This window comes from Mustela nigripes, chromosome 8 (genome assembly GCF_022355385.1).
Source record: "Mustela nigripes isolate SB6536 chromosome 8, MUSNIG.SB6536, whole genome shotgun sequence".
NCBI classification, from domain to species: domain Eukaryota; kingdom Metazoa; phylum Chordata; class Mammalia; order Carnivora; family Mustelidae; genus Mustela; species Mustela nigripes.
This window is the reverse complement of record NC_081564.1, coordinates 38,824,856-38,846,930: the sequence shown is the minus strand read 5'-3', so window position 1 is coordinate 38,846,930 and position 22,075 is coordinate 38,824,856. Positions and strand designations below refer to the sequence as shown.

At 39.9% G+C, this 22,075-nt stretch overlaps 1 protein-coding gene and 1 long non-coding RNA gene across 18 annotated transcripts in view; one reads left to right on the top strand and one right to left on the bottom strand.

Annotated features, from left to right (window-relative positions):
* DLGAP1 (DLG associated protein 1) overlaps positions 1-22,075 on the bottom strand; it is an 869,387-nt gene that overhangs the window by 234,135 nt on the left and 613,177 nt on the right. For all 14 annotated transcript variants that reach the window (XM_059409267.1, XM_059409264.1, XM_059409265.1 and 11 more), the window contains one exon: positions 16,134-16,348. In XM_059409267.1, coding sequence (XP_059265250.1) covers positions 16,134-16,348 — 215 coding nt within the window. The remainder of the gene's footprint in view (positions 1-16,133; positions 16,349-22,075) is intronic.
* The window catches only part of LOC132023498 (uncharacterized), a 331,116-nt gene that overhangs the window by 111,600 nt on the left and 197,441 nt on the right, over positions 1-22,075 (top strand). For all 4 annotated transcript variants that reach the window (XR_009405969.1, XR_009405971.1, XR_009405970.1 and 1 more), the window contains exon 3: positions 21,605-21,714. This is a non-coding gene — a long non-coding RNA (uncharacterized LOC132023498). The remainder of the gene's footprint in view (positions 1-21,604; positions 21,715-22,075) is intronic.

Genomic DNA, 22,075 nt, shown 5'->3' with positions numbered 1-22,075 from the left:
AATCCCAGAACCCAGAGATCATAACTTTAGCCGAAGGCAGACGCTTAACCGATTGAACCACAAAGGAGCCTCAAGGGATGCGTTTTCCTATGACTTTGGGCTGCCTCTGCACCAGTGCTCTGTGATCTGTCTAATGTGGTTGGTTGGTGCTTGAGGAATGGGCACTGTGATGATGGCAAAGGGAAGGAGGTGGGGCATAGGGGTGGTGGGCAAGCGACCTGTTCCTGCTGGGGTTTCTTCACTGCTTTCCTCTGGTTCCTGAAATTATTCCATCTCTCACAGTGTTGAGGGCGGCCAGCAGACTCAAATGGCAATGTTATATTTTCATTATTTTATCATGTCATTTAATAAGTAGTGTGTTTCTTTTCTTTGAATAAAGGAGAACAGGGGTGCCTGGGCAGCTCGGTCAGTCATAGGTTGATGAGATCAAGTGCCTCCCCCTCTTCTCCCCCCAAGTTGGGCTCTGTGCTCCTTGGGGAGTCTGCTTATCTCCCTCTCCCTTTTCCTCTGCCCCTCCCCCTGCTCTCTCTCAAATAAATAAATACATCTTTAAAGAATAATAAAGGAGAACAAAAACCATTATTAATGTATTTAAATTGCCATTTAGATTTAATGTAGTTACCACCAGGGTACAGGAAATGAACATGGGAGCCAGACAGGCTCACCAAGCTGTTTTCCACAATGCTCAGCTCAGCTACTTAAAGCGTGGGTGGTTGCCATAGTAACTACTTAAATAAACTCAAGGATGGTCCAGGGGGGTCAGGCAGCATAGGCATCTAATGGATTTACCTTATTTTGAGAAATCAAAACAAAAGGAGAAAACCTAGATTTTTTTCTCCCCAAGGGTCACTTTTCCTTCCTGCTAATACTAAGACTTTCCTTTACCGAAGATGATTGCTTTTTTGCGTGTGTGTGTGTGTGTGTGTGTGTGTGTGTGTGAGAGACAGCCTGAGAAAGAAGAATAAGAAGATTTTAATCTGTTTTCTAAACAGCTCAGCAGATCTCAAAATATTAAAAAAGGAAAATAAACTGGAAATTTCTAGCTATTGATCAAATACCACCATGACTGTAAGTCACAAAAACAAAAAACAAACAAAAATTAACTTATTTTTACAATGGCCCCCTGGATTGTTTTTGCAGTGGTAAATTGTTTATCTTCACCTCCTGAGTAGCAAAGTCTTAGGACCCAGTCCTGCCTGCAAGGAATTGAAAAGGCAGCCTTTGTGATTATATTCTTTGATTTGATGGCTGGGAACATTTCACTTTACATCATGCTTTTTGTTTATCTTCATTCTCTTCAAATGATCAAGTGCTTTGAGATCCTAAGCCTTCATGTTTATGGAAATTACTTTAAAATTCTTACTCATTCCTGCTCTCTTACCCAAGAGATAGAATCTAATGATCATTTTGATATGTTGTAAATATCTCTTTTTCTTATGACTAAGCCTTTCTGCCTTCTTTGGCTTTGCATAAAGAATATTCTGCATGCTGGGTGTGATGCATAAACAATGAATTCTGGCACACTGAAAAGAAATTTAAAAAATAAATAAAAATTAAAAAAAAAACACTAAAAAAATTATTCTCCATACAAAAAGGGAAGTGGTTGCCTAAGTTATTGTATACCCATACAATGGAATACTTTGCAGTTGTCAAAAAGAATTTCTTAAAAAACGAATCTACATGCATGTATATAAAACAGTGGTTCAGAAATAATTTTAAGCAAAAAGGGCAAATTGCAGAACCATGCATATCAAGAAAGTATGGACATATGTTTATATAATGTCTGCCTAGAATGTTTCTAAAAGGATGCACAAAAATTGGTTAAAATTCTTACCTCTAAGAAGTAAAAAGGGATGGAGAGGAAGGAAGACTTTTACATATTATTAGAATACTCATTGGTGCTGTTGAAATTCTTATGAGCAGTTTTATAATAATAAAAATGGAAATCTTTTCATTACTCCTAAACAGAAAAGAGATGTGTGTAGGCATAAAATCTGTTGTGGTGTAGAGTATCGCCACAACATATAAGGGAAAATGACAAGGGAAATGACCCATTCTTGGTTGGCTTTTGATTTTTAGTATCTTTATCTGTGTAATTCTGCATAACAGGCCTTTCTGGTATTATACTTCTAGGGTTTCCTCATGCCTGGATCTCTGCAACTTTCTTTGGGCTCATTTACTTGATTTCACACTGTCTACCTGTGTCTCTGACATCCAGAGGCAGTGTAGAATAGTGGTTAGTGGTGTGGACTCTGGATTTTAATCCTGACTATGGATGTCTAGCTCTCTGATTGGCAAATCCATTCACCTCCTGTGTCTCAGTTTCCTCATTGTATAATTCAAGGTGATAATAATTCCTGTCTTGAGGAATTAGAATTAGGAATTAGAATTACTTTATGTACTGGTGTTGTTGTTAGTTGGTGTTAGCCATTATCCTTTGAGGTGATTTTTGTTGTTCAAATTAGCTATACAGTAATGAAAGGAAGAAACAAAAAGAAAAACAAATAAGAGAGAAAAGCAAAAGACGGGGGTGAAAAATCAGCCATAAAGTCTCTTCACAGGGAGAATGACTACTGAGATGTTAGAAAACATCCTTCCAGATGTAGATCCCCATATAAATAACATAGAACATTATCTAGATGGGAGAAAAGTTCTCCTGTAATTGACTTTTTAAAATTCCATGCCATGTAGGCCATTGTTCTAAAACAACACTGACATTATTTTCTTCCTCTGCCATCAACGATTCTCTATCACTAACTGGATTCAAGCAAAACGAGTTCTCTAATTTAAGGATCTTGCTTGTAGAAGTCTTCACTGTCTCTCCTAAGATAGCTTCCCAGTTTTAAATACCCCTTATCCTGCGTCAGTCAGCTTGCTTCCTTTATATTCAGACACATTCTCTCCCCAGTCTCTTATCTGTGGGTAATTATTTAAATTCCAGGCTGGATTCTTTCTTTCTTTCTTTCTTTCTTTCTTTCTTTCTTTCTTTCTTTCTATTATTTTATTTATTTACTTGACAGGGAGAGACAGAGAGAGATGGTGAGAGAGGGAACACAAGCAGGAGGAGTGGGAGAGGGAGAAGCAAGGCTTCCCACCAAGCAGAGAGCCTGATGCAGGGCTCGATCCCAGGACTCTGGGATCATGACCTGAGCCAAAGGTAGATGCTTAAGGACTAAGTCACCTAGGCACCTCAACTTTCTATTTTCTGAACAATTACAGAACTTTTAGTCTGAGACAACATGCATAATGTTATTTTGAAACTTACAAATAATTATACAAAATTGTTTTATTCATTTTGGTAGCACTTAAACATATATGTGTAGAGGAGGCAGAGCCTTATCTTTCTCTTGTCTCCCTCAGGGAATGTAGCAGCCCGAAAACTTTGATTTCTCTGGAAAGAATTCTTAATTGTAAGTGAGAAGACTTGGATCCTAAAATTTGTCAAGTAGTTTAAGCAAGTCCTTGCTCTTCTCTGGGCCTCTACTTCCTCATTTGTAATATAACTGGGTTGGAATGATCTCTGAGGTTCCTCTGGGTTTTGCTCTTAAGATGCCTTTTATCCTTTCCCTGAAGGATGGTTACATGAAGATACTGTGCAGTGGTATATAGGTAAATGCTTAAAAACTGGCTCTCTGGGAAGGAAAAAAAATCCCTGATTTGTAGGGTCTGTTGATTTCTGTGGTGTCAACAGTCCCATCATGGCCAATGGCCAGTTACCAGGGTGACAAGGGCGAGTTGGATTTGAGGAGAGGTGCACACCACTGGCTCTCACTGGCAGACTGGACCAGCCAACATCGCCGAGTGGTTTCTTTCAATGATGATAGGTGCAGAATGTGGCTATTTTATTCTATGTTACTTTATTTTATTTCTTTTTGGTCTTTTAGTTTGGCTACTTTAATTCTCAGCTTCTCCTACTCCGAAACCCTGACATTACCTTTCTTTGCTAGGTGAAAGGAAGCAGGCGAAACAATACAAGAAAGTGGTTCTTTCTTGGCTATTTAATTTCAGGCTCTCCAGACATGAGCTCTAGGATCAGCCCAGTATCCTCAGGATCCCAAACCCACAGTATAGCATCTACTTTTCTTAAGATTTGGCCCAGGGATGATGCTACTGAGGTGGTGGCAACTTCATATGCAGGTGGTAACCTGGATCTATGCCTAGAGCTCTCAGCTCTGCTTCTTCTGGGAAAGAGAAGTGGTCCAAAGAACTAAAAGAAGTTTCTGAGCTGGAAGCTCGGAACAATGTCCAGATGGTGAAGATAGTCTTACTTGGAAAAAGTTCCCAGAGCTCCACGAGGCAGTGGAAGGATGAAAGTTAGAGTGGAAAGCAGATGGCTGGAGCCTAAGACCCAAGACCAAGCTGGGCTCTACCTCCCGAGGCTCATAATCATGTGGAGCCCTTGGTTTATTGGTTAAGTGTTAGTAAAAATCAATTCTAAATTCCTTCTGCGACCATTGGGAGGATCAAATGAAATAGACTGAAAACACTTGTTAAATTATGATGTGTAATTTTAGCTTGAAAAGTAGGCTTGAAAGAAAATTAAACTATTACTTGTTATCAGGCTAGATGATCAAATCTATTTCTTCCTCAGTGGTTTATTTGAGTAGCAAATCAACTTGAAAGAAAGCTAAGCAGTTAATGTGATCAATGCAGAGAATCCTTCTCGAACTCTAAAAGGACTAGTTAATGTTGGTCTTGGGCCTCTCCCCTCCTCCTAAGAGAACTGGAATGAACAGGGATTCCCCAGATGAACTAACAGAAATATGCTAATGGGCAGAGGGGATGACAATACTCGGGCTGGCTGCATAGATATTTTTAACATGCTAATGTGTACCTGCCAGACTGAGCTCCCAGCCTCCAGGTGGGCTGGTGATGCTAAGAAGGGTTGAGAAGGAACAGGGAGCTTTGCAGAAAACCACAGATTCAGAAGCACGGGGAGGGTAAAGAGTCTGAGCAAGCACAGACACAGCCAAACAGTGGCGGGCAGATATTAGATGGAAGTTGAACTCAACAACTATGGGTTAGAGCTACTCCGCGAAGCTGCTTTTTAAGCCACCTCCTTCTTAGGAGGAAGAAATACTAGCCAACAGGGAGAGGTTACATTTGAGAGGAAGATGGAAAAGAATGCAGAGTTTTTCTCCTACTCTTGAGGCACAGAATGGTTAAATGGTTTTTCCGACAGTAGCACATCTAGGGGCAACAGAGCTATGATTTGGAGCCTAGGTAATCTCCTCTCAGAGCCTGCACTCTAGCTGTATGTGGTAGTTAGTTTCAATTGAATGAACACATGAAGAGGAGATGGCTTTCCTGGGGGATAGGGTGGACAACCGTGTAAGCAAAGACCATGAGATACCATTACTGCTCTTCACCAAATATACCCAGCTCTCCATTTTCTGGGCACATAGTAGTATTGCACTTCTCTGTCTCTCTGAAATTAGTGTGGTCATGTGGATGGTTTTAGTAATGAAATGTGAGCAACGTGAGGAAATGACATGCATCATTTCCAGGAAACAGTGCTCAATTCTCCACATTCCCTTTTTCTGATTTGGTGATCATGGACACACCTGTTGAGATATACTGTCTGTCTTTCTGGGTGTCTGAGTGACTGCAACGATCAGAGTCTCCTGACAATTCACAGTGGACACATATTGTGAGCAAGGAATAAACTCTTGAGATTTGGGGGTTGTGGATCAACAGAGCGTAACCTCGTCTAGCCTAACTAGTACATAAATTAGTACCAGAAATGGGGTACTCATGGAATAACAACCACAAAATACCCTAAAATATATGGGTATAGCTTCAGAAATTGGTAGCAAATAGCAAGGCAATTATTAGAGGCTGGAAACATACTGATCTAGGTTATGCAGTGGTGAATCATTTGGTAAACTGTTACTCTCAACAACTCGGAAGGTAGATGATGTAATAAGCGAACTGATAACTGTAGGGGAGGTAGTTGCAAAACACAATGTTAATGGCATGTGTTGGTTGCTGTTGACAGCCTTCAACAAGGTATTATACAGTTTGAAATAATTCAGAAAAAAATGGTTAGATTGTAAATAGCAAGGAAGGGGAGTAAGGGGAGGCTAGACATTTGAAGACTTGAAGGATTTGGAAGAAGCAACTGATTTCAACCCAGTTTGTAAAAGGTAAACCCAAGGATGTGCTTTGAGTGATGAAGGTATGATGAAAACTAGTGCTGGTGACAAGGTTCAAGTCAAGGATGTGACTATCTCACACTATCGTTCAAATAGATTATCTGAATGGAGTCAGATAATTTAGAATGAAGATGCAATTAGATAAATACCTTGATTAGACGAAATGATTCAGAGGGAAGCAGCTAATAAGTTGATGAGTATCTTAGAGGTATGGGGGTGGGAGGGTAAACAAATAAAGCAAAGACGATCATTGTATCTGGGAGGGTTCTATAAGTGTGCTGACTTTTAAAGGGAACTCATCAGAATTCATAGGTAAGAAGCTACAGTTGTGAGAGAGCCATACAGCTAGAAGAACCAAAAGGCTACATTAGAAGGTGGAGTAACAAAGGGAGTCCTAAAATGTCTCCTGGGGTCCAAAGCACACATTTCCAGATGTGTACTTTGGCTATGGTCAAGGAGAATAATAGAAATTGAAGACTTTTCCAGAGCAGGGAGCTAGGAGACAGAACAGTGTAAGGAAGTTGCTCCTAGGGAGCAGAATTGTAGCCCAATCAAGAAACATCTTCTCTAATGGTATTGCAGAATTGCTATGGACCAATGACTACTGTTGTCCTCCATCATCTTCTTTTTGGATGGAAGTCCTTATTGTGGATGTTTTGTCCTTGTTCCATCATGGTAAATGGGTATGTAGGGGGAAAGTCATTTTATGTTAGAGTCTGATAATCTCCAGGTGTAAAGGAGCTACATCTGAACCAGATGTAGATATGACTATGTATTATTCTCTGCTCTACAGATTATCATTCATCACCCACAGATCATAAATTTTGAGGTTCAGGATAGGACTGGGATTTGGTTTTTCTCCCTTTGATGGTGGTGATGGGGCAAGAATATAATTTGTCTGCAGGAGGAGAGAGCCAAATATTTGGTCTCAGAAGTGTAGACTTCAGTAGTCATTAGTGCTGCTTGTCAAATACTGTTTCATGTGTCCGTGTTCTGGGCACATGGTAAGATTGCCTTCTCTGCCCTCTTTGAAAATAGACATCACCATGCCACTAGCTTTTGCCTATGAAATGGGAATAAAGGTGATTTTTCTCACTTGAGGATGGCAACATTAAGATGCTGTGCTCTTGTCCTACCTTTATGACTTTGGAAATCTTTCCAAACTTGGTCCCTGACTGATCAGTGACCAGAGCTCCCCATTGACCTAAGATGGACATGTAGCATGAGCAAGAAATACATTTTTGTTGTTGGAAGCCTCTGTGATTTAGGAGCTGTGTTTCACTCCTAGTGTAATCTAACCTATCCTGACCAGCATGGGTCTGAAGCCATCACAGTAGATCCTAAGATCAATTAGTAGCTCAGTTTTATGTGTAAGGGAACAGCAGAAAAGAAGACCTCCAACAAGAATGGAGTCTTACTGGGACACTGAATGCTGTTGGGGACTATGTTCAGAGACACAGTCAGAGTCAGAGATGATGTCTCAGTAACCAGGTAGAAAGTCTATGGAAGGAGTTATTACAGAGACGGGTTGGTCACAGCAAGAGAGATTGGGCCTTTTCATCATTCAAATGAGGCGTGAAGCCCTAAAACCTGAAGAGGTGAGAGTTTGAGCTGAAGTGTTTTAAGACTGAATTTAGGAAAATGGTAATTCGGGTGATAGAGGGGAAGAATCAGGAAGAGCAGTGATATTCTCAGGGATTAATGGGTGCCTAGAAATCTCATCTTCCTGCATGTTTCACTTAAAAATGCAGGATGAATGTACATGATAAGAAGACGTGGCGCTGGTCTTCAGCTGAAATCTTAGATCCCATAGGTCGGGAAAATCCCACACAGAGATTCTGTTCAACTCCACCCAAGTCACCCAGCAGAATTATCAAAGCTCTCACAGAGGCACAATCCAGGTTGTTTTCAAAAGTGCCTGGAAAAATTTCTCTCCAAATTCCCAAATTAATTTCATGATTAATAACTTCGTGATTAGAAGTTTCTTCTTACAGCTGATCTAAATCCTTGGGTGGTAGTTTTTATCTCATTTCCTCTCATTTGTATGTAAGAATGTCAGTGGTTTTGCTATAAGAGTTTTCTGTAAAGGTACATTTGTTTAGGATTCATACACAGCCTGCCTTCAAGAAGGATTAGAGGCAGCTCCTAATATGTCTGCTTAGGCTTCCTTTAAAGTAGCTTTTCTCTTTCCTTCAGAGTGTGCTACCACCTGAGGGGCACGAGGAGGATTGCTTTAATGATACAAAATGAAAACAAAACTAGTAACATGGACTATGCTGACAATAGTAATTTACAGTGAAAAAAAAAAAAAAAAGGAAAAGAAAACACTGTCTCCATAGAAAGTAAAGTGAATTTTTTCTGACCAGAAAAAAATTCTGGACAAAATAATAAACTTTAATAGCTTCACCCTCTGAATTTTAAGTTTATTTCTTCTATGTAGTGCCTTCTTCCACCATTCTTAAATTTTAAAGCACACCTCTATACTCTAGAGTATCTTTTAGGGTATATTTATATCTCTAAAAATATATGTATTTCTATATAAATATGTGGAAATATAATATGTTGATGTATAAATATATGCCTATATAAAATCTATTTATATAAAATACAGATATAAAAATAAAATCTGTCTATATAAAAACATATCTATAGCTCTATTTTCCACTTGACTGTGGAAACCAGATTTTAACAAATCATTTAATAAATTTACTGAAACCAAGTACAAATGTCTTCCACAGTACTTCAGTATTAAAGGTATTGAATAAATGAGTGAGTGTTTACATGAATACCATTTCTGATTACAATCAGGGTGTTCTCTGTTACCTGGTTATCTGCACTTTAATAGTGAATGTAGATATTAAATTGAAGGGATGGGAGCCAGTAGATAGGCAACATAAAGTTATTTTAAAGCTTCCTGCAAACACAAGTCTTCCTGGCAGGCCAGTGGGTAGCATTTTTGATCAGTATCACCTGAGGGGACTGGGGAGTCTTCATTTCCAGAACTTTCTTTGGGGGTTTTCCCCTGCTCACATTTCTCCAGTCTTTGGGGAGTTGCTGGGTCCTGAGAAGATAGTTCAGGTTATATACCATACAGCCATGGAACAGATATAGGGACAAGGTTTGTTATTACATAGTCCCATAGTCCAGAAGGAGCTGGACCCAGGCTTCTAAGAGCCTATCACTTCTCCCTGTAACTTCCATCAGCCAATGTCTCCTTTATCTCTGATCCATTGGTCTTTTGGTCCTTCCTTCTTTCACCCCAGGGCAAGCCCAGATCAAAATGTTTTCAAAGTCCTTGGTGTTTGGGCTGCCTGTGAGCCTGCAGGACCTTCAGGGCCAGGATGTACCTCACTGAAGCCTCTGACACCACGCCCTGCCCCCCACCCCCCATCTAATCTGCTTTCTCAGCTCTTTTCCTGGGTGCCACTTGGCAAGTGTCCATATCCGGGAGACCTTCCTTTTCTCCTCTGTGCTGAGCCCTCTGATGTACCTCCTCTCTGTGGTCTGGGGAAACCGATCATGCCATGTTTCAGCTTCTTATCCTTTCTGCTTTCAATGCCTGGCCTCCAATCTTACCTTTGATGGTTAGTTGACATATAACCTTGGACAAGCTATTTAATCTCCCTGAGATGTAGATTCTTCATTTGTAAAGCAGGGAAAATTTCATTTTTAGAGTTATGGTGATTAAAAAAAAAAAAGAAAAAAAAAGGAATGTAGAGCCCTTAGCACTCAGGCATTTAGAACATTAAAACTTAAATCTCTCTTCAGTGTTTTAAAATCTCCTTCCTTTCTCTAAAATGTGTCAGAATTTCTCTTCATTCTTTCACCTCCCTCACAGAGACAAAAGACACAAGTTCTTTCCTCCGGGGTCATGATCCTTGTAGGGACAGGCCAATCTATGCAAGTTTCCTTCCCAAAGAGGCTTTTCTTAAGATTATATCACAAGAAACCAGGATATGGTACAGACTACAGAGCTCACACACGCCCATCTCATTTGGAGGAGGGCATTCATACCCCAAAGAGGAATTGGTTTTTCTTAAGCTGGGAATGGTGATCTGAGCTGAATATAACTGGCAATTTCTTATACCAGTTACTGTCTGTTTTGTTTTTCAATGAGGCTTATTTCTAGCAAGGGGTTGAAACATATTTAGATAATTTCTCTATGAGCAAGTGAATGAGTTTTAGTTTTAAATGTTTTCCATTTCTTTCCATTTTGGAAGCTGGGGGTGGGGAGTTGTGAAGATAGAATGTAATAGAAGAAAGTACTGTGGTGGGGAAGGGATGGGAACCTATCTTGAGCTTATATCGCTGAATTATAGTCACAATATTGTGGTGTCAGGTTGTGTTATTCTGTTCTTTCTTCCACTGTAAAGAGCGTCTGCTGTTCTATGTAAAATTATACAGAGGGTCAGGTAGGAGAGGAGTGTCAAAGCATTTGGGGAAAATGACAACAAAGGAAAATAGAGACATTTCATACCACTTAGGACAAAGATGGGATGATCTATATGGGCGTGTTCTTAAACATGGTTTATATTCTTAGGAAAAAGATGTCAATGTTCTCATGTTCATATATCCCAGTTCCCCTTTTTCTGGGGAGAGAAGGAACTGAGGAACTATAGGTGGGCAGGAGGAGCCTGTGGAATGTGAGGAACCGGCAGAGGACACAACGTGTCTAGAGAGAAAAAAGGGAACAAGAAGTTTATACACAGATAACCAAAAACAGAGATTCTATCAAGAAGCGTGTTTTGGGTTCCTGATAAAAAATGGATTCATTCTTAAATTTCCAGACTTAAAGTTGTAGGAGAATACCCCATCTCTCTCTTCTCAAGTTATTTTATTTACCAATATCGCTCCTTTTGTCTTTACACTGCGAACTCCCAGATCTGTGCCTCATTCTTACAATGGCATACCATAGTGCTGCAAGTTCTCTCAGAGACCACGTGGATGGGAGACAGTACCTGGTGGCATGGCCAGTCAGTGAGAAGGGAGGGCTAGAGAATTGTGTTGAGAAGCGTTCTGAAACCAGATCTGTGTTCAGTGGGAAGGGCACTGGCATCCTTAATTAATGCAAGGATTGGCTGATGCTGTCTGCCACAGGCCTAGAAGTTGGGGGTTAGTGTGAGGGGTTTTATGATGGGAGTTGTCTCAGTGGTACCATCCATGCTAAGACCCTGAGCCTCTCATTTAGTTTAGGTGTGGGTTGGGTGTAGGGCTGAGAGACATTAAGCCAGTTGCCAACGTCACACATCTATTCACTATTCCACAATTTATGTTAAGAAAAAAAAAAGAAAAAGAAAAAAGTGTTCAGGATCAGGAAAAGAACGAAGATTAAGAGGATTAGCCATCCAGAAAACAGAAAACTATCTACCTTCAAGACATTAAGGACTGAATGTGAACCTTCTTGAAACCTTTTGTTAGGTAGTTTATCAAATTGCTAGAGCTCCGTCTAACTTGTCACCCCCAAAGCCAAACGTCCATAGAAACCTGGGGCCCTCCTTGCCAATTCCAGAGACCTTTCAAAGTCTATAATGTTAGAGACTATTTCTTCCAGGAGGAGGTTTTTCTTAGTACTTGGATGAAGAGATAAAGATGTATGAAGAAATTTTAAAGTGTTATTTGCCCAGGATTAATGGATAGTTGAAATTAACTTTAGAATCTTTTAAATGCCAGCTCACTTTTTAAAAAGAGCTTTCTGCAGAATATTGGGAGGGAAAAGTCCAAGATGGGATTTAGACATGGTTTTAGCTAATCAGAGTTGCAGGCGGTAGTCTCAATGCTAGAATAAATAGCAAACCATAACAAATCCAACTAAGACGTAAATTCATCAGAGTCAAGGTATGGAGAGGTTCAGGGGAATTCTGGCCCCCAAATCTCCCCTTGACTTGCCTGAGAATTTACTATTAAGCATCTAGGAGTTATTATTTGAAAATACTAATATTCTTGAGTGATAATTCATTTCAAGTTCATTGTTGGTTAATACCAAAGGAAGAAAGCAAAGCTAGTGGTGGGTGAAAGGATTGGTTACCAGCTGTGAAGGGAAACAAGGAAATGAAAGATATAATGGTTCTCAGTGAGTAGCTACAGAAATTTTGTGGCCCAAAGATGGAGTTCACTGTCTGAAGCCTGCTCCTGACTCTAGAATGTTTGACCTTAGGACGTAATAAACAAATGACGTAGGTGATGTAAATAAACCCTCAAGATGCCTTTATAAAAATAGAAAAGAGAAAAACAATGTAAGAAAGAACAGGAGTGCTTTCTCTCCAGCATTTCTGACAGAAGATGGGAGTTGAAAACCTCAAACAAAATGTTGCCCCAATCTCACTTGGCTAATTTTAGTTATCTTAGTTCATGGCTATGATTCATCCCTAAAGCTGTGAATTGCTGAGGAGGAAGGAGGAAAAAAAAGTGACTTAAATGTCAAAGAAGTAAGAACAAAAATATAGTTTTCTTTTTTGGGGAACTAGAATTCCAGGATATGGGATCTTTCTTTTTTCCTCATGAGGGACTGAATGCTTCAAACTTCTAGAGAAATAATGGTCTTGAGTCAAAACATCATTAAGGAACAAAAGACAGCAGTGATTATAAGTCATGTCATTGTTTGAATTTTTTGCCTCCGTAGTATATTTCCCTTGTCTTCTTACGTGCCTCCTTAAATACCATTAAACTAGAACTCACTAGGAATCATCTGTAGTTGAGTGTGATGGAAGCGTAATAGGTAGACTGTAGAGAGGAATGGAATCCCTAAACCAGGTCAAGGAGGAATAAATGGAGACAAACAAAACTATGGGAAGTAAGCCTGGGGAATAGGATGGTAGCTGAGAAAATAAAGGTATATTTGAATGACGGTCAGATGTGGTCTTATTTGCTAAAGAATAGAGATGGTTTGGTGAAATTCCTTCTCGAATAAGAAAAAAAGTTTCTCAATTTATAGGGATCCCCCAGTAAAGTGGTTGCCATTTTGAATTTCCGTAGGTTTGGAGGAAGAAAATAGTCACTAACTCAACTCAGCTCTATGACTGTTTTCAGTATCTGAAGTAGCTGGCCTTCTCTACCAACAGCTTGGCGACTATCTGTGTTTGTCTTTTTCTTAAAACTTTTAAAAACTGCTGCTCTTGGGACGCCTGGGTGGCTCAGTGGGTTAAGCCGCTGCCTTCGGCTCAGGTCATGATCCCAGCGTCCTGGGATCGAGTCCCACATCGGGCTCCTTGCTCGGCAGGGAGCCTGCTTCTCCCTCTGCCTCTGCCTGCCATTCTGTCTGCCTGTGCTCGCTCTCCCCCCCCCCCCACCCCGATAAATAAATAAAATCTTAAAAAAAAAAAACAAAAAACTGCTGCTCTTAAAACTTTGGAGCAAAGAAATATATGATGATTGTAAAAATAGGGCCTAGGCTTGAAAGGAAGATGATACTATATAGGAAGCAACATGAAAAGGAAAGAGTTCTAATGACTTCAGAGCAGATCACCTCCAGGCCTGAAGCTGTGAGGGGAGTAGCCCAAGGCATAATTGTGAGAGGTGACTTCTGCACCTACCCCAGTCCTCAGCATCGTCAGAGCTCCACTCCTTTCTGTGCTCCTCGCTCCTGGGTATTACCGTGAGCAGCCGCAAGCCCTGTGTCTCACACCTGAGACCTAACATGTCATTCAGCGGATGTGACAAATGCATCTTGATAGATCAACTAACAGGATACAAAAGTGGCAGAAGGGACTCTGAAGGTTGCAGAGTCCCACTGCTTGTTGAGGAACTGAGCTCTTGAAGGTCTAAATGACTTTCTTGCCCAAAGCATTCCCTCTTTTGCTTCTTCTGGAGGATGTTAATTAACACCATGGCTGTGTCTGCCTATTATTGTCTCTAGTGGAGAGATATTTTAAAGTCCATAGATGATGTTTGCCAGAAGTTATCCTTGGCCACCCTGATTTTAAACCACCTTGGCAGACTGCCTTTATTACAAATCCAGTTTTTAAAAAAAACATTTTTTTTTCAGACTGGATATATATTTAATTTTCTGAGCCTCTGTGAAGTGTGCCAAAGTACAACAAAAACCTATTTCTATTTCTCATATCCTTGATCTACTTTGACCTTGTGTGGCAGTGTTATGGGTTGACTTACATTCCCCACATAGATCAAAGTCCTAACTCCTAGTATCTGTGAACATGACCTTACTTGGGGTTTGCTGATTTAATCAAGTTAAGATGAGGTCATTAGGGAGGGTTCTAATCCAATATGAGTGGTGTCCTAAGACAGCTGTGGGAAGACCCAGAAGGGAGAAGGCCATGTGATGACAGAGGCAGAAATTGAAGTACAGCAACCGGAAGCCAAAGAATGCCAACGATTGCCAGCCCCAACCAGAAGCTGGGAAGAGGCCAGGAAGGGTTGTCCTTACCAAGTTTCTCAAGGATCACGGCCCAGCTCATACCTGGATGTCAGACTTCTAGCTTCCAGAACTGTGACATTACAAGTGTGTGTTGTTTCAAGCCACTCAGTTTGCGGGACATGGGGATGCAGCCCTAGAAAACCAATACCTGAGTAATCAAGACAAAGAGAAAGGGCAACTGGAAGCCGAAGGAAAGAAAGAAGAGCTACTTTGTTGGGTTGGTTCATTAATGCCATTGGTAGTAATTTTTTACTGAAATGATCTGGAGAGATTCCACTGCTACCTTGAAAAAAAAATTTGTGAGGGGACTCCCTTTGTCCACTTATTTAAGATGTAGTGCATTTTGCTATTTAAATGTTTTCATCGTAAAAGATTATAGTTTTTCAGTGTTCTCTGTTAATAATCTAGTTTATTTTCTTTAGCCTGATATCTTTGGCCTTTTTCTATTTATTTTGTCTTTTCATATTTTATTTTATAGCATAATATGACTGCATGAATGGTAGTATGTATTCCCTCAAAATATGGGAAAAGGCACTTTTTAAAAAATGCCAATTACTCCTATTTTTCAAATGATGATCCAAGCCCTGATATATTCCAAGGTTCTGATTTACTCTCCATACATAATATTAAAATTTAATCGGGTCTTGTTTAAAATAATCAATTTCAGTAGTTTCTTCTGTAATGATGTTTTCAATTTACAAATAGCACAAAGGAAGTGAGGACTACTTATAACTGTATTTTTCAAAACCAAAAATAATTTTTTAAAATATTTTATTTTTAAGTAATCTCCACACCAAATGTGAGGTTCAGATTTATAACCTTGAGATTAAGAGTCACATGTACTGGGTCACCTGGGTGAATCAGTGGGTTAAAGACTATGCCTTCAGCTCAGGGGCCTGGAATCGAGTTCCACATCGGACTCTCTGCTCAGCAGGGAGCCTGCTTCCTCCTCTCTCTCTCTCTGACAGCCTCTCTGCCTACTTGTGATTTCTCTCTCTGTCAAATAAATAAATAAAATATTTAAAAAAAAAAGTCATATGTTCCACTGACTGAGCCAGCCAGGAGCCCCCCAAAAATCATTTTCAAGGTCTTAAAAATTCTATGTATTTAGTGTCCAGATTAAAAACCTGTATCAAGAGCCTGCACATATGACTCAATTTTTAAGCATAGCCACTTTCTACAAGTCTCTCCAAGATCATCTGCCCTATTATATTACTCAATTATCTGAAAAACTGAAGGGTCTTAGAAGGAAGAGTTGCCCTGAAAATTTAGTGGTTAAGGAAACATCTGAGAGTTGAAAGACATGGATCTTTTCATTGATCAGAAGTCTTCATTTCAAAAGCCATTCTGGATTGTTTCAAACTCTTCTTCTTGGGTTTTGGGGTTCAGTTTATGATTTCTGCAGAATGCACCTGGATGCCCGTGTCTTTGAGGCACTGGATACAGATGTCAGACCCCAGGTCAAAATCAATAGACCATTCAGTACATAGCACTGCTCCATCTGTAGGTTGTACTCTGCCCTGATTACTCTAGGAGTCACACCATCTGCTTCTAGGTGCTAGAGTAAGGAGCTGGACCACTGGAAGTAGAGCATTAGAAACACTTACTTGAGTGTGGTAAGTTCTGTAAGGGATGGCTGAGTAGCTTTGAGATAGCTTTCTCTTCGTGCAGCAACTTTGGGAGAAGGCTTGGGACTTGTGTCAGAGTCACCACTGTCTTCATCCCCCATGGCCTTGATGTAGCTGCCACTCCGCATTCTTCGGCATGGAATTTCGTCGTCTTTACCTCGAGGGGTGTACCCTGTCCAGTCATCCTGAGGAACCTGTTCACATAGAAAACAGATAATTCATCTTTAATAAAATCTTATACTTTCCTTTCCTTTTGTTCTTTTTTTGGTTGACCCTGAATATGGGTAATATAGATAAATTATCTAAAACTTCAAGATTCATTTCTCAATAACGGTGTTTTACTGCAATTGGTTTAAAAACATTTTAATCCTTGAAAATCCATGTCCTAATCTTTAAAACATCCTGTGTATTAGGAAAAATTAAAACCATTGGCTTTGATTTACTTCTGATTTTTTTGCATGCTAATAAGAATAAGAATTTCAAGAGATAATTTGAATAAGAATACCATTGGAAAGGAGAACAGTTTTATTTGAACTTTTCAATTATTTGTTGTCAACTGTCATTTAAAATGTAAGAATCTTTCACTTTTATCCTCCTCACACCTTCCATCTGTACTGTCTTGTATAGAATCTCTCTTCTTCCTAAACCAGGTACATGGACTTCTCAATAACCTATTCTTTCTAAACCCCTCTTAATTTGTATTCATCTTCCATAGATCTGCTTAAAGCAGACTTTAAAGGTTTCCAGTGATCTCATGAAAGCAAGTGGCCTTTTCTTAATTTAAATTTTCCTTGCCTCTGTATACACACACACACACGCACACCCCACCCCTGAAGAGTTTCTCTACTTACCGGTTACAGCTACTTATCTGAATTGTTCTTTTCCTCTTGCTTTGCTGGATCCTATTCTAAGTCCCCACTTGGGGGATAGCATATAAGATAATGTTCTTAGTACACTGCTCCTTCTTTTTCTACAATCATTTCCTTTGAATTCAGCGGAACACTACACTATGCTATAGAGGGCTTCTTTAAGATTTTCTCTTCAGTTCCACTTAGATTTTCCACTTCAACATGGACTCAACCTAGGATTTCATAACTCCTCCATTTAGTAAAAGAAATGCATAATGACCACTCTTTTTATCCATTAAGAAGCAACAAACAGTCCACGGTGCATAGAACACTGCACAGGGCTTAAAAAAAAAAGAAACCAAAAAACAAAGAAAGCTGGGTTTTGTCCTTAATATGATTTAACAGCAATGAGAAGACAGAGCATAAACACATTTGTGAACAGTTCCAAATCAACCTGTCAGGAAGTTTAAGAAATGGTGCCATAAATGAACATGCACCAAAGAGAGACTAGAAGTAGGAGTTATCAGTAATGGTGATGGGGAAGGAGTAGCCAGGAAGGGCTCCCGGGAACTGTCCAACTTTCAATGAGAAGGTTAATAGGTATTTAATATTCTGATGCTAACTACTTAGTGATTATCCAGCAAATAATATATTCTTTCATCATTAACATTTAACTATGCGAAGGGATTTGCTTACAGGATCTTTTTTTTTTTTTTTTATCCACGTAACAACTCTGCATAATTTTTCTCTGTATTTCTCAGATAAGGAACAAGAACTCAGAGAACTTAAAGAATTTGCCAAAGAACACACAACTAATAAAAGAACACATAATGGCACTGGCATTCAAAGCATTTTGGTTTGGCTCCAAAGGTTAGAATTTACTTAACCTAAATTTTATGATTAATAATATATGAATTTTTAACTCAGAAGCATTCATAAAATTGTTCACAATGACACATACACATATGGGACACAGGTTCCTAAATGTTATAGATTCCAGAAAGTGAGAATAGATGTTTCCCTAAAAACAGAATAAAGGGGTTGGTGGGTGGCTCAGCATCGGTTAAGCATCCAACTCTTGATTTTGACTCAGGTCATGATCTCAGGGTCATGAGGTCAAGTCCCATATGGGGACACATAAGTCTCATGCGAAGGTACAGAGTTCTAACCTGGTTCTCTTGACCACTATGTGATACTATTTCTCTCTTTCTGGGCTATGATCTGGGGTACCTATAGAACCAAAGAGCCATAGTCCCATGCCACCTTGTAATCCATTACATCTGATCCATTTGCTGTTTGTTGATCATGGTAATAACAATGCAGAGTTTTTACTTTTTTAGCTAAAAAGCATCAAAAAATCACTATAGCAACAAGGAAGATTTCTTAATGAAATCATAGATGTTTAGAACAGCCTTGTTTTCCTTCAGTTGGAAGGTGACTCACTGAAAAATATGATCATGTTCAGAACCTCATTATTGGCTTAGCAATTACATTTTATAAATTACGTTGGTACAGCTGAGGGTCACAGATGATGCACGTAGCACTTGGCCATTTCTTGGTACTGATTCACAGTTCATAAATAAACATTGGTCTCTGGAATATGTCAGAGACTAAGGACAGACTTGTATGAGGTCATATCAATTATGAAATGAAACATAGCAAATTTCTGTTTGGATGTTTTTCCCAAAGTTAGTTTATGGTAGGAACTTGGGCTTGCACTAACAATGGGTTGCAACTGTTGCTAAGGGAACCAACTGTAAAGTATTTAATCTGTATACCTCTCAATGAAACTGTTTTCAAATGATAGAAGCTAAGAAGTTGTATGGAATGGGATTTAAAAATTAATGCATTATTCATACACCTAAAGGTAGCCTACAACAAGATTACCTATACAATAATACAGAAATCAGTTCTAGGAAAAATGTAAAGAAACAGAAAATCAAGATCTTGGAGAAGAAAAATAGTGTCTCTGAAGTTCCTATGACTGAGCCAAAATTTTTATTCTGACCCTTTTAAACTCTAAAGCAAAAGGGGAGACAGTGACCAGGTGCATAGTTTTCTAAGAAGGCACGCCAATTTGTAAGGGGCCTGAGTGTGAAATGTTACTGCCTTTTAATTGGAAAGAGCAGAAAATCATGGGGCACAGCTACTATTGTGATCTAGTCAAAAGTTGATGTGTCTATCTGCCCTAGTTGCACTGAAAGAAGAAAATTTGGGGAAATCCAAAGAAACAATTAACCTTATGGCTGTCTGAGAAAGTCTTCAGTATTACTGGTCCTGGGAGTTTGAGGGAATAGAAGTCTTATTAAGGAGAGGAAGCTGGTGCAAATAGATACTTGTTGGTCGTAGGCCAGCCAGATGTCCTGCTTGTCTGCACCAACCCTGGAGGTGGTTGGACGCAAAATTTTTAAAGAAACAATAATAAAATCAATGTAATAAGTGTTAGATTTAACAGTGGTTATGAATTAGAGAAAAAAGGATTATTTGCTTTTTAATGCATATGTTTAAGCATTAAATTCCAATAGCTTTATTTTTGATCAAACAAAATGATGACTAGAGTGCATTTTTCTATTTCAGGAATAACCAGTCTATAACTTAGACTACATGTCATAGTTCAGAATTACGGAAGGCTTGCTTCTGACCAAAGAATGACCATAACCAAGAGCTAGCGCCCTCTATTTACAGGATGAGGATGTTTTCTTAATTGAAAGAGTGCATGGACACAGAATGATGGGTCATTCTAATCACAGCTGTAGTCTCTTCAGTTACAGAACAGGAGATAATGAAATATGATCCAGTGGGACATGCTTGCATTTTCTCAGTCTCCTTATGCATCTCTCTTTGCCTCTCTCCTTCTTCCCTCACATCTGCAAGTATTTTTTGCTTGTTTCTTTTCCAGTCATGGAGTGGGTGCCAGGAATATATGGCAGTGAACAGTACAAACATGGATCTCATGCTGTGGAGCAAACATTCTAGAAGCAGTGCAGGAAGAGACAGATAATAGTCAAGCATGCAAATCAATGAACAAGATAATTTCAGCATAAATGGAACTAGGAAAATAAGATGGGCTAATGTAACAATGTGGCTGGAAGGGGACTCCTTTAGCCTGTTCCTGGAAAAGCCACTAGGAAAGCGATGATATTCCTGAGGAGATCTGTTGACCAAAGGAGCCAGCCTGGAGGAGAGCTGGGAAGAGCTCCCAGGCAAAAGGATCAGCCAGTGCAGAGTCTCTAGAATAAGACTAAGCTTGGGAGGGGTCCTGGGTGGCTCAGTGGGTTAAAGCCTCTGCCTTCGGCTCAGGTCATGATCTCAGGATCCTGGGATCCAGCCCCCATCCCCTATCAGGCTCTCTGCTCAGCAGGGAGCCTGCTTTCCCCCACCTCTCTCTGCCTGCCTCTCTGCCTACTTGCGATCTCTGTTTGTCAAATAAATAAATAAAATCTAAGAAAACAAAAACAAAAACAGAATAAGCGTGTGAGTGAAAATGCCAGAATGACTGGAGAGTACCCAGCAAGGGGAAAGTGATACAAGGAGGCCAGGGGTGCAGGGCCAGGTCATGTAGGGTCTTATACATCTGTCTCAAATCTTCCTGCCAGGCTGAACTCAGCAACTATAAAGCTCCCTCTGACTGCTCCAGAGTAAACTGATCTTTTTAATGAAATCTATAGCATGTATCTCTACATGAGGGGTCAGCAAACTGCAGGTTACAGACTAAATCCAGCTTGCCATCTGTATTTCTAGATGAAGTTTTATTGGCACACAACCCTGCCCATTCATTATGCACTGACTATGACTGGTGTCAAGTTACAAGGGCCGAGTTATATAGTCGGGTTGGACACTCTATGGCCCCAAGCCTAATCCACATCGTCCTTCTGCGTACTTAATGTGCCTAATTACACAATGGCATTTATAGGCACTACTTGTTTTATGTGTCTTTGTGTCATCTCTCTAATTACTTGGTAAGCTCACTGAAACGGGGGGGGGGGGCAGTATTGCTGGGGGCTCAAAGATGTGAGCTCTGCATCTAGACTACCGAGGTCTAAGATCCTGCTGTGTCAGAAACTAGGCATATGCCTCAATTTCCTTGTCTGTTTCCTACCCCATAGAGAGTTAGGCATGTATTAAATGGGGTAATGCCCACAAGTGCACAGGGAATGCTCAGTAAAGGTCTTTGAGGGGAGCTCTGCCCTACTGGTATAGCACTTGGGCACTCCCTCATGATGGATGACATTAGCTTTCCAAGAAGACTCAGATGCCTGCTTCCAATATTCCTCCTCAAAGGAGGAGCAGCAATAATTGAAATATAGTAAGTAAAAACATAAAATCCTAGTAGACTATCGACTTCCATCATTCTTAAGTGACAGTTCCCATCAGGAAGTACTCCCAGCTGTCTGTCCTGGGGTATCATCTCTATTCTGCAGGACCGAGACAGGGAGCCTATAGCCTTTAGGTCACCAGAATCTTGCCTGACTTCCTAGGGATTGAATCCCAAATGCCTCCTTTTGGTTCACAAAGAAGAAAACCTAGAGGGAAAAAAGCCTCCCTGGGAACTGTGTTTGTATTTAAATGGTTTTTTGTTTGTTTGTTTGTTTTAAAACCCAGATGTATGAGAACTGTCCAGACCAAGAGTTGGAGTTAGGGAACCTCTGGGCTGTATGAAGTTTCTGCTCTGTGCAGCTCTGAGTTACAGAGGCGCGGAAGAGGCTGAAAAGGTAAGGGGTGGGGCAAGCTTCTTACTGTTTATCTGGCTATTTCTAGGGCCTAGTACATTGCCAGAAAGGGAATAGGTTTCTGGGTAAATATGATCCTAAGTGAATGAATGAATTCCAATTCGAGCTTTACTTTCACTCAATGTGGATGACCTTGGATAAGTCACTTTATCTCCTTGATTCAGTTTTTCCATCTCTAAAATGAAGATGATAATAGATATACAATGAATAGAAATTATGTGTGTGAATATAGTTTGTGAACTTCCAAGGACCACTAAAATCTGAGGAAAACAAAAGAAATCTGTCTCTTCATGGCTACTTTTAAAGTATAGCCAGCCATAAATAACTTGGGGATTAAAAAAGC